The sequence below is a fragment of the Scomber scombrus genome, chromosome 17 (assembly GCF_963691925.1).
Source record: "Scomber scombrus chromosome 17, fScoSco1.1, whole genome shotgun sequence".
Taxonomy (NCBI): domain Eukaryota; kingdom Metazoa; phylum Chordata; class Actinopteri; order Scombriformes; family Scombridae; genus Scomber; species Scomber scombrus.
The window spans coordinates 26,123,444-26,144,955 of record NC_084986.1 but is presented as its reverse complement, the minus strand read 5'-3'; the positions used below and the strand labels follow the sequence as shown (position 1 = coordinate 26,144,955).

Here is a 21,512-nt window from a genome sequence, read left to right as displayed (position 1 = left end):
ACTCAACCCTTTCATTTCAAACATATCCCTGCATAACTTTCAATGCAATGGTGTTTGGTTATAATTCTTACTCTTTTGTTTGGTCATTAAACTGTTTTCCTCTTCCATAGAATAACATATTTAGAAGTAAAAACATCCATTACAACAGTATTAGTACATCTTATAACCCTCGTGTCAAATTCATGAATGTATAATGATTGATCTATGGTAGAAGTGCCAAATGGATGCAGTAGTTTTTTGTTATATTCACCATTACTAGTATAGTGACTTTGATAATTGAGGTACATAGGAAGTGTACTGTAGACACAGTGAAAGACACTACTAACTGCAAAATTGGGACTGTTGGTTTTTTAAACAACTGTTCATACTAAGTGACTTTCCACTACTGCTGTATTTAAAACATTAGTTCACAGTTTTTCAAGCCTGTCCTAAAACAACAGTCAAGTTCCCACTGGACACTAAAAGACATTTTCCTCTCTGTAATCAGTTCATCCTATTCATTTATTAAAAGATCAAATGTGCTTTCAATGGAAGTGATGGAGGAAAAAATCCACAGTGTGTCCACGCAGTCATTTGCGCAAAAATGCATTTAAAAGCAGTTAGTCATATCAAGTGGATATCTGCCACATTTACAGTCTTTTTAGCATCAAGTTCCCTCTTTGTGTTTCCTCAGACACTGTTTCCCTGTTTTCATACTCAAAAAGGAAACAAGATATTGTTTCTCAGTAGTTCCAGTGAAAGTAAAGTAAAGTGCTGTTGTTAGTCTGTTTGAAATTGTCTTCAGTGGGTGAGTATGTGTGTGTGTGGGGAGGGGGCACCGTTTGTTAACAAGCCTTACAGCCTGTGGGAAGAAACTGTTCAGCATTCTGCTAAATCTGCAGCAGATGTTCCTGTACCTTTTTCCAGTCGCCAGGAGGGAAAACAGGCTGTGATAAGGGGGGTGAGGGTCCTTAATGATGGAGGTAGCTTCATATTAAGTACATTTTTGCACAGAAGGACTGTGGATTTAGTCCTCCATCACTTACATTGTAAGTGCATTATGAAGGGAGACCCCTACCACCCCCACCATGGACTGTTCTCCCTGCTGGCCTCTGGGAAAAGGTTCTGCAACACACACACACACACACACACACACACACACACACACACACACACACACACACACACACACACACACACACACACACACACACACACACACACACACACACACATACACACACACACCAAGTTCGAGATTGACCAACCAGTGTGAGGAAGTGGGCAAAAAACAACAGACTGTAGTTCTTAGTAGAAAAATACAATATTTATTTTATAAGTTCTAATAAATAAAGAGACTAAAATCCGGCCTAGGGCAAGGGAGCCAAGAGTCAATTGGTAGAGCAGGCTAGGATGGTGTGGATAGGTGCACTCAGCTTGTCGTCTGGAAAAAAACTTGAATCACAATGGATGGTTCCATGGACTATACAAGTTTACAGACTACTGCTGTGAAATTATACTGTGCAATATGTACTGTATATGTATATATGATTTTATTTTATTTCTTTTTTTGATTATCAGCACTTTTTAATATAGCCTACTGTACTATTCTGCCATTGCTATAAAATTTCGTTTTGATGTGCACTGTATAGTGTATATTCTGAATGACAAATACAATCTATCTATCTATCTATCTATCTATCTATCTATCTATCTATCTATCTATCTATCTATCTATCTATCTATCTATCTATCTATCTATCTATCTATCTATCTATCTATCTATCTATCTATCTATCTATCTATCGGTCAGTATGAACAGGAGGAATGATTGCAGCAAGAAAAACTGGTTCAATGTTCAATGTTTAAGCTCTTGACTGTCCTTTTAAGAGGGGATGAACAGAGATCCAGCAGGGTCCTTCAAAATAGAATGCGCTTTTTAAATCCACTCTGCGCCTGTACTCTGTGCGTTACGGTTTTCGTTTCATACCCGGAAGCACTGCACGCTCCCGCGCTCGCCTCTCTGCCGCCTTCTTCTGGCGCACAGGAGTTTAACTCCCGCCTCCATATGAGTAACTTATTGATGTTTACTCACCATTCAACTCTGACAACAGACTCGGGTTAAAGAAAAACGGCTGTGGTGAATTGTTTTGGCGGTGCCGTTGACAACAAGCCGAGCATTGCGGCTCCAGACTGCAGCGTCCCCGCCTCCAGCCTCCAGCCGGTGACATTGACTCATCAGTTGGTGAATGTGTGGACGGGACCGGTAGGCTCCGGAGCTCTTCTCTTCCCCCGCAGTTGTTGCAGCAGCTTCAGCTACAATGAGTGAATACTTCAGCCTGTCGGACTGCGATGTTATCGGCTTCGACTTGGACCACACGCTGTGCCGGTACCACCTGAAGGAGACTTCCAGGGTGAGTATGCACGGCTAGCTCTGATCTAACCATACGGTGGCCGTGACGCTTCGATCCGCAGCACATCTGGATTAAAAATAGCACGGAACCGTCAATAGGCTCAGCGGTCACTGCTCAGCTCGGTGTCGCCTGTGTGAGTGAAGGCTGGAAAACGCATATGAATGTGATGAGTGGTTGAAGGCAGAGATGCGATGCTCCTGATGCTGCAGCCACTCTGCGTGATGCACATACATGTCTTTAAAGCTCCTCTGAGGCCTATTGACAGCGAGCAGCTTCTCATCATCATCATCATCATCATCACTATACATTCGCTTTTATTAGGAGCTCCAAGCATCCGCAGACTCACCTGCTGCGGCTGTATTCTGTGACCCTGAGTGACAAAAAGCACACTGTTGAACCTCAGCTAATCATGTCATAACTTAGGCCTGTCTGATCAGGCCTGGAGTTCATTGATGCTCTGTGCTGCTTCATGCATGACACATGTGTGTATGCCAACTGATGTCAGACCATGAGTAGGGAACCCCTTAGGGCTGCCCAATGGAGAAAGTATCAGTTGACCGCTGCTCATAGGAGTTCTTCCATTATTGAGTGATTTCACCAAAAAAAAAGAGTGTTTCTCAAGACAATCTCTAAAAATCTAATGCTTGTTAAAGGTCGATGCATATGTTACACAATGAATGTTAATGTGATGACTAAGCTGCAACAAATAGTGGATTGAGAGAAAAGGAATTGCGAAGTACTTTGATAATCCATTCACTGATTTGTATCATTTTTAGGAGAAAAATTGCACATTTTGTGAGCAACATTTTCTGACTTATTATAGACCAAACAAATGATTGATTCATCGAGTCAATAGTTGACAAATTAAGTGATAATGAAAAGTAATTGCTACTCTAGTGATGGAGCATGTCATGACAAGTTGCTAAAAAATAAACTCAAATGGATTAAAACTTAAAGCTGTTATTGATTTTTTGTTAATATTTACAATTGATCAAATGATGTCACGTGTAATGTCCACAGTGACCTTACAGCAGAGTACCCTCAGCTCTAAAGAGATTTTTAGCCTCTTTTAGGTCTTTGTTTTTTTTTTTTCTGGTCTATGAATTTACACAAGTGCTATTTTCAACATCCTCAGGCTCTTCTTTCTGCAAAAAAAAAAAAAAAAAAGCTCTGATAAACCCACTGAACACTGCCTGCCCAGCACCAGGTGGTCAACAGACATAGTTAGTGACTAGCTGGTGAACATAATGGAGTATTTAGACACTAAGTATTGAATAGTAACATTATGTGTAATACATACTAGGGCCCGACAGATACTGGATTTTTCGGGCCGATACTGATATTAAGGAGTAAAAAAACTTCCAATATCAATATGTCTGTTGATAATTTTATATATAAAGAATATATACATAAAGATACATTTTTTGCAATGATCCCTTAAATGTAGTTATCAAACACTTGTGACAAAGATATGTAATGAAGGCATGACATTTTACAGTTTGACAAACTTTATTGTATAAAATGATGTCAGTGCATTGAAACAGTAAACAACATTGGGAATTTAATCATTATAAATTACTAAAATTAACTAAATAACAAAAAACAACAGCATGTAGACTACATATATATTTAAATTGAATTGAGAAAAAGGATCAAATATACATAAATGCTGCCACTATAACTTAAAAAATATTGGCACATATCAGACAGCATATACACACTGATACCAATATAGTGATAGGCTGATGAAAACCAATCTCAGATATAGTGTAATGTTGGACTTCATTCAGGCGCACACAAACACATCTCAGAGGAAATGTCACTCTGACTGTTGGAAGTATTAATAAGAAACTTGTGTAACATGTTCACCTTTACATCTTTAATGCAGCTTTAAAAGGTTTTCTGGCAGATTTGTCTACATTTTCCTTTCACCATGTTGTGTTGATTAGAGCCAGACTGATATATCGGTCATCTGATATCATCGACTGATATTGGCTTATTGCAGATATATCAGTATCGGCATATATGTTGTCTGCAATGCACCAATATTTTTAGTTATACAGGCAATGTTTTATGTATTGATGCTTTTTCTTAATTCAAGTTTAATATATGCATACATATATACATCCCAGTGTAGTTTATAATTAAACTGTTAAATATCATGGCCTCCGTCACATATCTTTATCACAAGTGTTTGATAACCACATTGCAAAACATTTTATATACATATTCAGTATGTATAAGATTATCGGACAATATATGGATATCAGAATTTTTACTCCCTAATATCGGTATTGGTATCAGCCCCAAGAATCCAGTATCGGTCAGGCCCTAGTGTTGATGTCCTGAGACTTAACTATGAACTGTGTTTAGTTAAATCATCAGCACGTTGGATGCTGAAATTGGAAGATTTCCTTGATCATCACACCTTCAAGGAACCAAATGATTAGGAAAATCATCCAGTGTAGTCTTTAGTTGGAAGGAGAACTGTTTCCTGCCATTGCTGTTTTCATTTGCATTCTGACTCTGCTGCTCATTCCGGACTGACAGGATCTCCTCTTTATTTCTGCAGTTGATCTATGAAAGCTTTGCCAGGTATCTGGTGGAGCATAAAGGCTATGACAAGGACCTGCTGAGCCTGACCCCTGCTACCTGGGATTTCTGGTGAGTCATTACCAGGAGCTCTCTCACTTCAATGGGAAATGATTGACTATATTCATTCACTGCTCATGGCTAACACATTCAGTCTTATAATCAAAGTGTAGCAATCTGCACTTTACTGCTGAAAAACATGCCTGTTACTTTACCCCAAATTATGTAAAATAAATCAATAAATCACTCTTAACACGTCCCAAAACTCGGACTCATTTTTTCTCTTCAATAGACAGTGAGAGTAGAGAGACAGGAAATGATGGAACAGAGGGGGAATGACATACAGCAAAAGATACCTGCCTATGACTTCCATCGTTTACATTAAACTAACATGCTGACTGAGTTTTGTATGCAGTTTTAAAGGGCTAGTGGTGGATCTGGAGGTCGGAAACCTCGTGAAGCTGGCCGAAGATGGAACCGTCTTGCGGTAGGCTCTTGTTGCATGAAATTGATTTGATATCCTCCCTGAAATGTCTCCCCAATTCACCCATCATAGTTATTATTGTCCTTACAGATTGCAAAGTGGGATAATATTTGTTGTTTTTTTCCTTGTATAGAGCGACACATGGAAGCAATGACCTCAGCACAGAAGAGATTATCAAACATTATGGCCCTAAAAGGGAGTGGAAGCACTTCGACAGCCTCAATACCTCCTTCACAAGATCTGGTATCCTCATCATATCCATTTTTAATGCCTAATATCTGTTTGTTGCTTACTCTGAAGTAGACTAATGCAGTGTCCAATGTAACATTTTTTCCGAAAATAACGCCCAGATGTTTCAGACTAACCAATCAACTTGCCCTAGGGCATTGGGCCATTGGTTATGTTGGATCCCGGGCTAATGTGCATTATGTGGGATTGTTTCATATGTCTTTTAAAGAGATGTAATTGATTTTCTGCTGTCTTTTTTTCATCTTTGTAGCAAAATACTATTTCTATGACAACTACTTTGATCTACCTGGGGCTCTTCTCTGTGGAAGAGTTGTGGACATGTTGCATAAGGTAATATTTGATAAGATATGGTTTCATAATAACAGTTGATAATTCCATGTGGAATAACATTTTCAAATGTATCATTTATGTTTTTTGGAACAGCGAGGAAATGAGGTGAATTCTGACTTTTGGAAAGACATGGTTGCTGCCATCGACCACAATTATAACACATCAGCATTCAAAGGTATGGATTTTATCCTTAACCAGCACACATTACATTTTATTCCCTTGACTCATGAGCTTTAGTTAAGGAACCATGCTCCAGTAGAACAACACACACATTACACATGTATCTTTTTCAAACGAAAACTTTATTCTGTGTTTTGGTCAGTGGTACATAACTTAAGACATCCAATGGGACATTTTTTTTGTGTGACAAAATGCAGTTTTAATTTCTCATTCTGTGTTGTTTTGCTTATCACAGTGCTTGTGAGAATGTGCTGATCTCTAATAACATATAGTACAACAGTTTTGTGTGTCTTTTGCATGTACATTACAGGAAAAATCTTAAACAACAGACATTAATAAAAACAAACACATATAAAAGACGTGCTGTAAATGTTACAGGCAGTTGTAGAGCACCATTTAAGATATCTTCCAATATTAGTTAATGTTTCTTAAAGTTGCAAAGGCACACATGTGGTGAATTGGGAAAACTGATGAATTAGAACCATATACTTTAAAATTTTGCTCACTACTAATGCCTCTGTCAGTCGAGTAATTTCTTAAAAATTTTTAGACTTTTTCATCATTGCAAAGATTTTAATGAGGCAGTTAAATTGTAAAATTACAACCGTATTTTTCTTGATTGTACAATCTCAGTGGAATTTTTTGTAAACTGATCTATTTCTCTGAGTAGTTCAATGTTTTGTAATATTTTGAGGTTTAATTGGATTTGTGAAATCACGTTGAGGCAATCAAGAACCCAGAGAAAGAGCAATGAACATTGTCTGCTGCAAATATACCATTACTCTCCTCATCAGGTACCTGGATATAGACTCTGTCACCAGGGTGCAGCATAAGAACAGCACTGCCTGACATCTGATCCAGGAAGCCCTTGTTGTACTCATCATAGGTGAAAGCAATTGGGTCCTCATTTTTGTAGAGGGCGACCAATGCATTAGCACCATTGACGTGCATATGATAGCTGAAAAAGTAGAGGCCTGGGATTTGGCAGGTAAACACACCAGTATGGTCATCATAATGGTGCTCACCATTGTACAGAATCTGATTGAACTGAATAGGGGAAGCAGCTGGAGGATAGGCCCTGGTCAGCACAGCACTGAAGGCAGACATAGGAGCCTTCATCATTTCATGAGACATCACAACCTCGTGGGATTTGATTGGCATGCTCTTCTCATGGTGGTAGACTACCTCTCCTGGTGGGCCAGGAGGACCAGGAGGACCAGAAGCACCTGGGTTACCATCATGACCTCTGGGTCCTGGGATTCCAGGTGGACCCTGAGGACCAGACATTCCCTTAGCTGTTAGGCCAGCTGGGCCAGGTTGGCCTGGCATACCTGGATGGCCCTTGAGTCCAGAAGGACCTGATGGACCAGGGGGCCCACCTGGTCCCATGGAACCTGGCCTTCCCATCTCACCGGATTTTCCTGGTGCTCCTGGGGTGCCTGGGTGTCCTTTATGTCCTTGAGCGCCATTTGATCCTGGGATTCCTGGGGCACCACTGGGGCCTTGTGAACCCTTTTGACCCTGAGGACCATTATGACCTGACAGACCTGAAGGGCCTACAGCCCCAGGAGATCCAGGTTTTCCAGTGAAACCCTGAGCTCCCTGTTCACCTTTGGTTCCCCTAGGCCCTGGTGCACCTACCATACCAGTGTCGCCTTTGGGTCCCACTTGGCCTGACTCACCCTGGAATCCTCTTGAACCTTGTGGACCAGATGGGCCCATAAGACCAGTAGCGCCTGGCTGACCAGTAAAACCAGTAGGGCCTGGCTCCCCTTTCTGACCAGTGGTTCCTGGACTACCGGGGGATCCTCTGCTACCTGGTATTCCAGATTCTCCTGTTTTACCAACACCTGGCATGCCAGGGGAACCTGGCTGACCAGCTGGACCCTGTGGACCTTTGACTCCCATAGATCCAGGCACACCTGGGCTACCATTCTGACCTGGTTTCCCTGATGCTCCTACGCCTGGAGCTCCAGTGTGACCCTTTGGCCCTTGCATACCCATTGGTCCAGGAGCACCATCTCTTCCTGGCATTCCAGACTTGCCAGGTTCTCCAGGATAGCCAGTAGCACCGGGTTGACCAATTCCAGATTTGCCAGGCATACCAGCTGGGCCCATTGGTCCGACTGGGCCTGGTGATCCTTGAACACCAGGAACTCCAATACCTCTCTCTCCCTTGTTGCCAGGAAGACCAGGAATACCAGGATGTCCCTTCATACCAGACTCTCCTCTTGGTCCCATTGCACCATGAATGCCAGATGGTCCAGGTTTGCCAACAGAAGAAAGTCCAGCAGGTCCAGGAGTTCCAGGTGAACCAGGTGAACCTCTGGGACCCATTGCTCCAGTTGCACCAGGTGAACCTCTATCACCAGGGATGCCAGGGGCGCCTGGTTTTCCAGAGCCACCTGGGCTACCAGGTTTACCTGCTTGAGAGTAGCCAGCGGGTCCGGGAGGTCCAGGTTGGCCTGGTTGTCCAGTATGTCCCATACCAGTTTGTCCAGGAGGTCCAACTGGGCCCATTGGACCTGGCTCCCCTGGAGGACCTGGAGGACCTGGATGACCTTCAACAGCTGGGGAACACATAAATATAGATACATGTGATGCAATTATTTAAGTAATTTAATGCATCTACCCACACCTAGTTTGTCATGTTGGATTTAGTGAACTGTCCATCTGTGGTTCCAAAAGAGGAGCTTTAAAGTAGGTTGTGCCCAGTTTTACACAGAATGCTGTAGATGGATGTTGAAAATGTGGTATAAAGTATTCATGTTTGCAAGCATAGAAATAATCCTAAGAAAATGAGAAACAGAATAGTGGTATATATAGCCTATATGTATCACTACCTGGAAACATGAATTTAAAAAAAATTGTTTTCTCTCTATGTTCTTTTATTGCATGTTTTTTTCACTGCATTACATAAGATGCTTTCCAGTCTTTGAATAACACAAGGGTGTGTAAGAGCACAACCTGACTTGAAACACTACTCCACGTGATTGCAGGGCCGGTTGTGGGTACTGCCTTCCTTTTTTCCCAGGATAGTTCTCATTGCCCTGGTGGTCTGAGGTGATGTCCTCACCAACCATATGTCTGCTGGCGTGGGACCCAACAAACTGGGTCCTGTACATTTCACTTGAATTCACTTGCGCTATACTGCACCCTTTAATTTCCTGCCCTGCCCATGGTGGTAAATGTATAGTTAGTGGTCTACAAGTTGTCAGCATTCCCTTGATGCATTTCCTACCACATACCATAGAGTCTATGGCCGAGGTCAAATGAGTATGTGTATTGTCAAATGAGTGTATATGTACTGATCTAGCATATAAAGTCAACTTGATAACATAATTATAAACCTACCCTATGAAATCAACACATGGGATTGGCATACTTGTTTTCTCTGTTGAATTGATTGTCAGGAAATTTTATTTCATTTCTAAGGGACTGTTTTGAATACTAGGTATACACTTAAAGCTACTTCAAATGATTTTACATTGCTTAGCTGAAATTTGACATTAAACTTTAATTTACATTAAAAGTCACCATGAAAATATTAAACAATTATATCCTGAAGACATATTAAGAATAAAAGTAACATATAGATATTGCAATACAATGTTAAAAAATACATAAACAAATATACCAGGGTATAACACTTAAACCTTCCATGAAAAGTTTCTGTCACGTTTGCATTGCTTTGTACACCATAATTCCAGTAGAGATTCATGACCTGTGAAAAACAAGTCCAATAGTGTTCTCATTTGAAATGGTGTTTTGAGAAGAGAATGCTTTGACAGGGCTGTCATTTTAAAGCCACATAAAGCCGTGCCTGAAACCCCACACAGGATATTTGTGCCAAAGTGGAACCTTTTGGCAGCCAGTAACACCACAGACTTGAGCTGATGATGCTGGCCGCAGTAGCTGACCCAAGAGCTGAACCATGAGTGACCTGCACTGCACTGTCCAAACCCCCTAAGTCTGACTCCTTTTTTTTTCTTCAGTTTTCTAGTTGCTCATTGCTTTCTGTATTGGAAAAACTATATTTTTTATTATCAGATTTACTGCTTGAACCCGTGCAAGTTTTTTCTTCACGGTCTGCGTTTGTTATTTTTGTATTTTTTTGTAATTGTGTGGGGCAATTTTAATACCACAAGGCAGTCTGTTCAGGGTGTGACTGAACCGTGGTAACAACATCTGTTTTGGACATTTTTCAAATTTTCGCTCTCATTGTTGACTTTGAAGAAAGGTTCTATTTTTGTGTTATGACAAACAGTGAAACCACATCAGATCCACCTCAAAAACAAAACTAAAGACATAAATTCTGAGCTGTTGAATGAAAAATTTAAATGATTGTTTTGTTGGTATATAAAATACAGTGTTATACATCATCGTGGCAGTTTTTATGAGATGTGCAAAGTGACAGTTTCCTTCTTTAACCTTTTATTTGTCGAGGGAGCAAGTGCTATTTTACAGCTATACCCCCCCCTTACAGTTCTACATAGATACACATTCACATCAGTTCAGCCACATCCTCCCGCTCTCAGCCAGTGTGAGGTTGCACTGGATCTGCTCGGTGTGCACCTTGATGACAGTTAATGGAGGGGGGTGGCGCGGCACTTTGGCAGGCTCATTTACTTGATTGTATGTGAGCTGCCGGGATGTATAATAGTAGAAAAGTGGTGTGGTGATGATGATTACAGTAATGAGTGGAATCTGCAGTTAATTAGGAAACGTGCCTTATTTGTCACGTTGGTTAAATGATAGAAAGGCTGCCATGAGGTAATCGTTTTTCAGCAGGTCACAGTAAAGTCACTTCAGGGAGACTGCATCATATGACTTTTTAGTGAAATTATAGGTAATTGTGAGCTGAAACTTACACATAATTAGTTGGTTTGTCTTAAATATCTTTGAGAATCTTTGCATTGCTTTTCAGCTTTCATGTTTTTAATTTAAAAGGACGTAAACATACAGTTACAGTGTCATCTGGTGCTATTTTGCAGTTTCATTCATCAAAAAAATTTTTTATTATTGAACAAAAAGTGATGGATTGTGGAGCTGATACAGCCTGAAAACGGTTTTGTGGTGCAGCTTGTCCTGATTTTAAACGAACAATGAGCTGGGTTTAATTATTGTGCTAAAGATAAATAGATGCCATTGAGCTAGAGCATAGATTGCCACTGAGGCATTCTTTCTATTTCTGCTTATTCCTCTCCGTTCAATTAGAACCATTTGGATTTGTGTTAATTGCCTATTAGACTATTTTGGTACTAAGATTCTTCATTATATATTTTTAAAAAGACCACAAACACACTTTTTTCATGAGCCAAAAGATGTGTGACTCACCGTGACTCTTGACGGGGTAGGCACTCTTGACGGGGTAGGCACTCTTGCTCACTTTGGGCACATGGTAGTATCTATCAGGGGTCGCCTCAGCCAAAGCCAGGAGGACAAGGACAAAGCTGGTTACCCTCAGGTCCATCTTGTGAAGCTAAACCTGCAAAAGACAACATCCAATTGTGAGAAAACTCTGCATGTATCACTTTTCCTCCAATGACAATCTGCAGCCATGCTTCGCAGTGGTGAGACAAGTGCCTCTCCTGCAGCGTGGCGATGCATCAGCCAATCTAACATCTGAATTAGATGTCGGGATCTTTAATTTCTAAACCACATAGATCATGCTCATCAGTCATTTTTCTGCACTGCCCAAGTGTGCAGCCACTGTGAAAAATATCCAAAACAACTGACAGAAAACTTTGTATTCTCATGTAACTGAACATTTATGCTCCCAGAATCTTAAAAATCTCTCTTGTAATCAAACAGTAGTTATGAATTCTGTCACAGTGTAAACTCAGCCGTAGCACATGGCTCATTACACTCATAATGCCAACCACTACTACCACCACCACTACCACACTAGCATCGACCCTCCCCCCTCAAACAAGAGCCAGGCTGCAAACGGTAATCCCTCATGCACTAACACTGAAATCAGGCAGGAAAAAAAAAAGCCACCTTACCGGGAAGGTTCACACTCCGTAAGAACAGTCGGGGGGTCGGGAAGCTGCTTTCCTGGCACGTCTCAGTTATATCCTTAGTTCTGAAGTCTGGCTGTCTTAGTGGCAGCTGCTGCTTCCCAGGGCACTGGGCTCAAGGTATTTATACCAAGCCACTCTCCAGCATCGCAGAGGATCTACCTCGCGTTAGACGGCCCTCCCTGCTCTGATGTCATCTTTAATGAGGGGTGCCATGTCCTCAGGAGGCCTGTCACTCCGGGGTGACGGTCCTCCCTCTCCTCCACTGTGTCTTTCTACTTCTGCTTCTCTCTTGTCTGTAAGGAGCAGCAGATAGGGGATTCCTGTAAAAATTCCCCTCGGGTGACACTTAAAAGATAGTTTCTTGATTTATCTTTGTTATTATGCTGTCTTGTTGTGGCAGGCAGTCACACAGATCTTAAAAAGTGAACCTCCTGTATTCATATGTACATTTGACACTTAAATCACTGTGTTTGCACTTTTTGACTGATGACTCAGGAGAGTAAAATTGCTCGTTTTAGTCTATCTTTAGGCTTTTTAACTGCTCAAACACCAGTTATGCTAAAAACATCAATTTATTGACTAAGTGGCAGGGTGTTTATCTGGAAAAGTAAAGACTGTGTGGTTCTGACAATATTTTCCTCCTGTCTGAAGACTTGGGCACAGGTGCATCTGTGGTAGACAACATGCACCAGACCCTTATTTTTAGGTCAGTTTTTGGTAAATGTAAAATTTCACCCATCTGTGAATGGATGCTGGAAAGTTATGGAATGTTTTTTTTCATCTATAATTTAAGGGTTTGAAAGAGAGTCAGTGTTCACTTGTCTAGACACATCTCTAAATTGAGCAGATGAGTTTGATGTGTGTTCATATTTAAATTTCATATAGTACCTCTCTCATGATGATGGCAGTTTTATGGCTGTTTTTCTCTTCGGGAGTTTTACAGACCTGCATGTGGCTTCAGTGCAGGGACCTGCAGTACAGTTTTTTCAACAGCAGGGGGCAGAAGTGAGGTTTCCTTCTACCTGTTTCACCCTCTGCTGAGCCTTTGCTCCACAGTTGAGACTCACTGAGCAGAGCACAGATCTGCATCAGTTAGGGTACTGCTTTAGGAGAGGGGCTGTAGTTGTCCCAGTTGTGAATACGTTTATATGCATGTGATCTTCTTAACATAAAGTTTTTGTTAGGTTTAGGTTTTATTTTACACAGAAGTAGTAAATAGTGCTATAAACAATGGTCAGTGGCATTCAGGGATCTCTATGAGCTTTCCTCATCTTTCATATAATATCTCTATCCTATATCTAGGATGAGGATATTCTGCTTTTTTATTGACAGTAAATCCCATGAGTAGTCTCAAAGCATCAATGTGTTCGTCTGTCTCTCAGTATTTTCTGACGCATTCATACATTCATTCTTCCTCTGACAACTACTGAAGCCCGTTATATCTTATTCTTCTGTGCCATAGAGCACTGTTGTTGTCCAAAACACACCAATGAACCACACTGTTGCGTTAGGTAACATGTTCCTCCATTACCATGAATACACACACTGTGGAATATTTTGACTCAATCACACACACACACACACACCTTCCTGCTACCAGAAATACTAAATAGAGCACCAAAAATGGTAAATTTCCCCATTGTGGAAGTAATAAAGGATTATCTTATCTTAAATGTGTATTAATCCGCTGTTGAAAATAGTTCCCAACAACGACAGTGCCCAGCTGTTAGGGAATTACAGAAACTTAAAAACCCCCCAAAAAACTATATGCTTGTGACCCATTCTTAAAGATGTATGTCTTCAATAATAACCAATGGGCTTGATGCCAAAGACAAGGTAAGGAAGTCAGAAATGATTGAGAGACAGACTAACACATTGTTGATTTTGGTTTAATGGGATTTTTTAACAAACACAGAATAAGTATCTTTATCAGTTATTTAATTAGTTATTGCAGTAGCTAAATAAATTCATAAAATCTTAATTTTTTTTTAAATAATTGAAAGAAATCTATCATTTCGATCAACTTATCTCTAAAAAAAGGTCTTGAGGGGCTGAGCCTGTGATTACTTGTTAAAACAATGTTTTCTTTTGCGGCGCCTAGAAAAACGGCTCCGTCCTTCATCATTCTGTCATCAATAGTATGCGAAAGTTCCGGCTGGTCAATCCACCACGTATTATAGTATTATAGGTGTGGTTTGGGAAATGAGTCCCTTCCCTTCGAACGTATCATCTAAACTGCCTATGTCTCAGCAGCCGCACGAGCACTCACTTAGCCATGGGCATCTTTGCTAAACTCTTTGAATTAAATGACAGAGTAGTGTGTGTATGTGTATGTATGTATGTATGTATGTATGTGTGTATGTGTGTGTGTGTGGAGTCGACATTTAACATCTTCTAAGCTGCAGATATGCCATTGCATCTCACCGTGAAAGTGGCTGAGACCGCAGTGAGGCATGGCTTTTTATTTCATTTGGATTTTTTTCCCCCTTTCTGCCGTCTTGGTGTGTCAGAATTAATGCCTCTCTATCTAAAACTGGCACATGTGAGGTTTAATGTGAACAGCTACTTAGATTTACATGCTGTGGCTAAGCTTGTGCCGTTTTTGGCAAAAAAGAACTCGCAGTGCATAAACATGTAATTAGGAAAGGAGATGCACTGTACGGAATGCAGTACAGACAGTGTGATATGGAGTCGTCTTCAGTCTGTTTTCAGACACCTGATGGCAGGGTGGGTGGTATTTCTGGGGAGGGTCTGCAGTAACCATTGTTTTGCCCCCCAAAACATCTTACATCTGCTCAACTCCAGACATGACTTAATACTCCTTTAGTGGCTTTCATTAAGCCACTGATGACGGGGGTTGTTCCCCAAAATGCAGAGCTTCTGTTTTCCATATTATCTTTAGACAAAGTGTATGCAGGAGTCACATCTGTATGTCTCAATAGTCTCAATAGTTATGCCGAAGTGTGTTTTGTACTATGGTCATCTTTGGAGAGAACAAAAAATAATCTTTTGTCTGCTCCACACAGTATTGAGTGTATTTTTACAGTCATATAGTGTCTGTGTTTGTCTGAATGTTACTGGATTTTAATTTTTTCAATCATTAATACCGGTTATGTGTTCTTGTCTGACAAGGACTGGTAGGTGGTGGTTGAAATTCGTATGATCTTGTGCTAATATGAAAAGTGAATTTCTGTGTCATATCACAATGACAAATTACTTTTAGGGAATATAAACACAATTTCTAATAAAACTCTTTTCAGTCATTTAAGTGTGGCAGCAGAAAAAGCTGCAAACACATTTTAAGCTGTTTTATGTCAGTATACTCCTGTTAATACATTCAGTACATAAAGAGGAACATTAACATTCATTTGCTTGTGTCTGCCTGGTAAATAAACGTCCAATACTCATTTTCCTTTTAGCTCTGTTTTGGTCTCCACCAGCTCCGGAGAAAAATCTATGTTGCTTTAGCTGCTTAATGGACAGGTATTGTACAGTGGGATTATTAGTCCTCTTTGACTGAAAATAGCTGCCTGCTGCTGCTGGAAATGAGGTTGATGAGAGTGGTAACACACACACACGCGACAGTAAAACATTTGGTAGAGCTCAGAGGAACTGGCGAGTTGGTGATAAGCAATGCCTTTTATCCAAAGCGACGTACATTGGAGCGTTGATACAATACAAAGAGGGATCTAGTCAGGAGGGAACAACCAAAGTTAGTGCCATGAAGCTAAGTTTGAGTCTGATAGGTGCCAACAGGCGGTGTATAGGTTGCATAGAAAGTTGTTTTTTTCTTCTTCATTCCATTAAGTGCAGAGGTGATCCCGAAAAAGCAGGGTCTTTAGTCTTTTAAGAGGAACTCTGCGGATTGATCAGAGTTTGGTAACTCGTTCCACCACTGGGGAACTGCAGTAGAGAATAGTCTAGTTAGTGACGTAGGGCCCTGTTATGGTGGTTGTACTAGATGTCTTTCCTTGGCAGAGCGTAGTGGGAGGGAGCGTACACCTAAATGATGGAGTTCAGGTATGCAGGAACTGTTGAGGTTGCTGTTTTGTAAGTGAGTATCAGGGTTTCCAATTTGATGTGGGCAGCAACTGGGAGCCAGTGGAGGGATAAGATTTGAAGTGGCCATTACACAATTTGACCAAGATATGTGCTGAACAGGCCATGTTAGTTAGTTTTCTTGTGGACAAATTGCAATTGAGACACTGTTTCTAAATGACCTCTTACATATCTTTGACACTTCTGTATTGTCCACATTATTGTATTTGTTTTATATATTCATATAGTTTTTTTTTCTGAATCTCATTCCATTTTCTATATTTTTACTTTGTTGTGAATATTTGTGGTTATTTTATTCTTGTCTGACCAGCAGCCTCTCACATGGTGAAAACAACACATTGTTAGTTGTTATATAATCCACAATCTGTCCCTGTGAAAATCTCACAAGTAAACATTGACAAAATTCTGATGATAAAACTAAAAGCAGGAATCCATAAATGAGGTTTTGTTACATGTGAATATATAAGAAGAAACTGCCTGAAAGATTTATATCTTATAAGCCTCAAGATTTAGGAACTATTTAATTACAACGTCATTGGTTTGTTTACTAATGTCTTATTGAGTATTTTTCTTTGTTTTGGGCTCGACTGTCTCAATTTGGTCCCAGAGATTTGAGGATGCCATGGTGCCCGAGGGAAAGGAGAACATAATTGCAGGTTGATGTGCCGAAGCCAGCAGGGAAGAGTGGAAAGCAAGAGCTAAACATAGAGCGTTTCAGCTGGGAAGTGACGGTGGCTCAGATTTAACGTTTTAATAAACCGAATATCCCACTAAGAGGCACTTACAGCTTTATGAATGGAAGGTCTGAAGCTGGACCTCCTGGCTGAGTGTTGGCTACAATTACAGGGACCCAAAGACAAAAATCATGGTTGGAAGCTTGACCAACCTGAGGCTAACTGTAATTCACAATAGCAACATAAGCCTTCACTGCATCCTTCAGAACTGTTTTTTTCAAGTCATTATGAAATGATGGAAAGGGTGTTTTCCTGAGAAAGAGGAATTAAAGCCAGAGACGCTGAATTTTTTGGTTACCAAATCAGATTTTGCTCTCATTTTAGGATTTATTTTAGGAGACAGTAATGAGTTATTTTAAAGCCAATTATCTTAATCAAAGCTGTGTAAGTGCTGTAATAACCAGTACTTTCACTTTTACCGTACTTCCTACACTAGCTCATAATCAGCAGTGTTTACAGGGCTGGTACTGAAATCTGTGTATCTCAGCAGATGAAGAAAATACTAAATGCTCTTAAACATGCACACACCTTGTCTGTGATACATGCTGTGCTGCACATATGTTTTCATTTCACTGAGAGGGTACACATTCCATTAGTGAATTACACTTAAAGTTATAATCATAATGTACTTTGAAGCTTTATTCTTTCAATCACTTGATAAAATTATTAAAACTATTTATCCTTGCTATCTATATTTCACACGGTCATTTTATTTAAGGGGTAGGGGAAACTCTTATAACTTAGCTACTTAATGTATTTGTGTAATGTCGAGAAAAGAGACATGCAGGATGAAGGTAATGTTATTTAAATTGAAGCATGGTGTCTGTGAACTTCCCACTATCATTATTGTATTGCTAGCTAACTTTGCTAGTGTTTGCCTGATGGCGACTGTTACAAGAGTTACAATTATGATACAGCAGTATAAAATGCAGCATATAGATTAACATTACCTACACTATTATAAGGACCTCATAAAACCAGTCTCCTCTTCAGCTTTATAAGTTGCACCTCAAGTCCACCCCTGCTGTAATTGACAAAGGTGAACAGCATTGGGGTTTTTTTGTCTGACAAAATCAAAAACATCAGGAACAATATTTCATTCTTAGCCCAGACTGTCATTGAACGCTCTCCTCCTTACACCAACTATACTATAACTTCTTTTAATAAACTAACTGAACTTGTAACTGAGACCAGTGCCAAAATAAGGAACTCCACCTGCTGTCTTGATATCATTCCTACCCACTTTCTTAAAGAAACCCTTGTCAGGACCTTTTATTTGGCCTTGTTCCCGATTGTCTAAAAATGGCAGTACTATGACTTCTCTTTTATAAAATGCACATTAAACCCAAATACTCTTAATCATTTCCATCCAACCTCAAAAGTGAAACTCTTGCAAAGGTCTTACGAAAAATAGTAGCAGAGCAAATCATTTCCTTCATGCATGTTAATGGTCAATCTGAGAAATTGAAGTCAGGTGTTTGGTCAGGTCATATCCCATAAGCAGCACTCCTTTGGGTTTTAACTAATCTTCTCTCAGGAGCTGACTATGGTCTACACACTCTATTACTCCTGGTGGATTTGTCTGCAGCTGTTAATCATAGTATTTTAATTGAACATCATAAAAATTAGCTCAGCATTTCAGATTTGGCTCTTAGATTGGTTCTGGTCTTATCTTTCAGAAAGGTCATTCTGTGTTGAAATTGGTCATTATAATTAAGCTTTGGTACTGCTAAAATAGTTCCACTGGGATCCGTTCTTGGGCCCTTTCTATTTTCCATTTACATGCTACCACTTATGGTCATATTATTTAGCTAGCTGAAAAGATCGTTTAATTCTACATTAAATAGTTTTTTGGCGTTTTGCGCATAATCACAAAGAATACAGGTTCATTTTTCAACAGTACGTACTGTGTGTAAAAGTGCTCATATAGTCGTACGCCCTCTCCTTTGTTCCTTTATTTTTAAAGGCTCGGAAAGATTTTTAGCAGAATTCAATGATGTACTTACTCTTAAGGCTACCTGGGGTGGCTGTGGTTCAAGAGGTAGAGCGGCCGTCCTCCGGTTCGATTCCCGGCTCCTCCAGGCTACATGTCGATGTGTCCTTGGGCAAGACACTTAACCCCTAATTGCTCCTGTTGCTGTGCCAACGGTGTATGAATGTGAGTGAATGGTTAGCTTCCTCCTGATGAGCTGGTTGGCACCCTGCGTGGTAGCTGCCTGCCATCAGTGTATGAATGTGTGTGAATGGGGTGAATGAGTTGTAGTGTAAAGCGCTTTGGGTGGTCGAAAAGACTAGAAAGGCTATATAAGTACAGTCCATTTACCATTTACCTGGTCACTAGGGCTCTGGGTGCAAAAATGGTGCATTGTTTGAAGGGAGACATTTCAATACTACTTGGCATTGATTTATTTCGGTTAATGCCTTAAAGGTATCGAGTACCGATACCCAGCCCTACTGGTCACACACTTCCCTATTAATTGTTACCATGAACACATGTTGACATGCTCATCTCATGAGCCTGAGGAAATGTGGAAATGTGGTGATGAAAAGGAAATGTTGCTTTGGGAAAACTGCAAATAATTAAAAATTTATGCCAAGACCAAAAGAGTTGGAAAATTGAAATAGCAAACCGTATTCTATATTTTGTCAGTTTAGGGCCTCCATAAAATACTACATTTGTGTGTGTATTCCAAGATCATTGGCATATTTATTTATGATATGATATTCTTGCTGTTTTACGATGAAAAATGACATGCTTGCAAACTGAAGGGTTCCTGACCGCTGTATCCTGTTGGCTGGCTCCAGAATCAGAAAACAAGTAAAGCGTTACAGTGTGTCCATTACACCCTCAGTTAACGGTCACCATAAGGCCTTTACCATCTGCTTCTGTGGTTTCTACTCTCCTGGGAACTCATCCAGTGTATGAGATTTCATAGTCCATGAAAACTCAATGGGAGAATTTGCTACAGGGCTTCAGCCATTGCTCTGAGTTTCATACTGACTTGTGTCCGTTGCAACAGAAGTTCATCATAGTTGTGATTTCTTTGCACATTCCTTCCCCTGGACCTCCAGTGTCTCTGTGTAGCGCAGAGGACTGTGGAGGTGTTAGTGGTGAGAAAGGTGTTGGAAGCCAAACCCAATGTCTTTAACAGGTCCAACTCCATTATGTTTATGTTTTTTTCGAAAGGAGCGCTGGTGTTTACCAAATTATGCGGAACTCAAAATAATTATGGTGCACAAAGACAGAAAAAGAAAGAGAGATGCTGGCAGCCCATGCTGACCCACCATAGGCAAAGATGTGAGAGTTTGAAACGGTATAGAAGCTTTAAGTGACAAAGAGGTGGAAAATGTGATGGAATCTGATCTATGGTTGACGGGCGGAGCCACACTGACCTTTCACTCATATTTGACGGTGTTGTGTTGTTTTTGAATTCCTCCATCCAAATGTAGCACACATTGTAATAGGGCTGGGCAATATGGACAAAATCAAGTAGCATATATCTAACCAGATACCTCGATATCGATATTGCAACTATAACGTAGAGATAAACAGTAATCAGTAATGTGGATATAATGGGTAAAAGGTAAATAACAGAACAGCTAGAACAATCCAGTAAGTTCATAAAATGACATACTGCAATGTAGCATTTAAAACCAGCGAAAGACAACACTGATGACATATCACGATATTACGATATCCAAAATCTAAGACGATATCTGGTCTCACATCATAATATCGATATAATATCGATATATTGCCCAGCCCTACATTGTAACTGAATTCCATGAAAATTGCAGAGAGTATGAATGCGTGTTTCCATCCAATGCTGTTATCTGAATATCAGGAGTTGGTTCATCAAAATAAAAAGTTAGAGAAGAAAGTGCAAAGAGAAGATATAATTAAAAGAGCGACAGTCAAACCTCAGTCATGTGGGAAACATGATTGAAACATGACATTTCTTCTCATATGTGTAAATTAAAGGAACGTCACAATCTCCTTATTGCTTCCCACATATTTCATCTCTTAAGTGGAAGCTTCAATGACGTTTATGTCACACGCCTCTTGATTGTCATGATTCAGTGGCCAAATCTGCTGACAGTGTAAAAGTGTGAATGTATGAACCTTTCCTGTATTTCTACTTGGTTTTTTGTTGTGATAAGTTTTCACGTATAGCATATCGTTCTGACATGGATGTACTTCAGCTTTAGTCAGTACAGCTGTCTCTACTGGTAGGGTAATGGCCACCACTTTACTCACTGTAATTGTGTACGTGTTACTTAAATGATCTGTTTAGGCTTCAATTTCAATCGACACAGCTTTCTCAGGTGGCCTGGTAGCAGTTTAATGTGAAGCACATTATTTAACCTCAAGTTTATATGGTCTTTTAATTAAGCGTATAACTAAATACTCTATTAGGCTGTGAGCACTACAGAGCTGATAGATACAAGTCTAGATGAGGTGTCA

At 40.2% G+C, this 21,512-nt stretch overlaps 2 protein-coding genes across 2 annotated transcripts in view; one reads left to right on the top strand and one right to left on the bottom strand.

Moving 5' to 3' along the window:
- The first annotated feature begins 2,012 nt into the window (after positions 1-2,012).
- Positions 2,013-21,512, top strand: part of nt5dc1 (5'-nucleotidase domain containing 1) — a 71,266-nt gene continuing 51,766 nt past the window's right edge. The window contains exons 1-6 of the mRNA XM_062437836.1: positions 2,013-2,393; positions 4,966-5,057; positions 5,401-5,472; positions 5,603-5,712; positions 5,969-6,048; positions 6,142-6,223. Of these exons, the coding sequence (XP_062293820.1) occupies positions 2,301-2,393; positions 4,966-5,057; positions 5,401-5,472; positions 5,603-5,712; positions 5,969-6,048; positions 6,142-6,223 (529 nt within the window). The 5' untranslated portion in view covers positions 2,013-2,300. The remainder of the gene's footprint in view (positions 2,394-4,965; positions 5,058-5,400; positions 5,473-5,602; positions 5,713-5,968; positions 6,049-6,141; positions 6,224-21,512) is intronic.
- On the bottom strand, positions 6,943-11,701 carry col10a1b (collagen, type X, alpha 1b). Its single transcript, XM_062437475.1, has 2 exons — positions 11,566-11,701; positions 6,943-8,798 (listed from the first exon to the last, which is right to left on the bottom strand). Exons 1-2 carry the CDS (start codon positions 11,699-11,701, stop codon positions 6,943-6,945), a joined length of 1,992 nt encoding a protein of 663 aa, XP_062293459.1.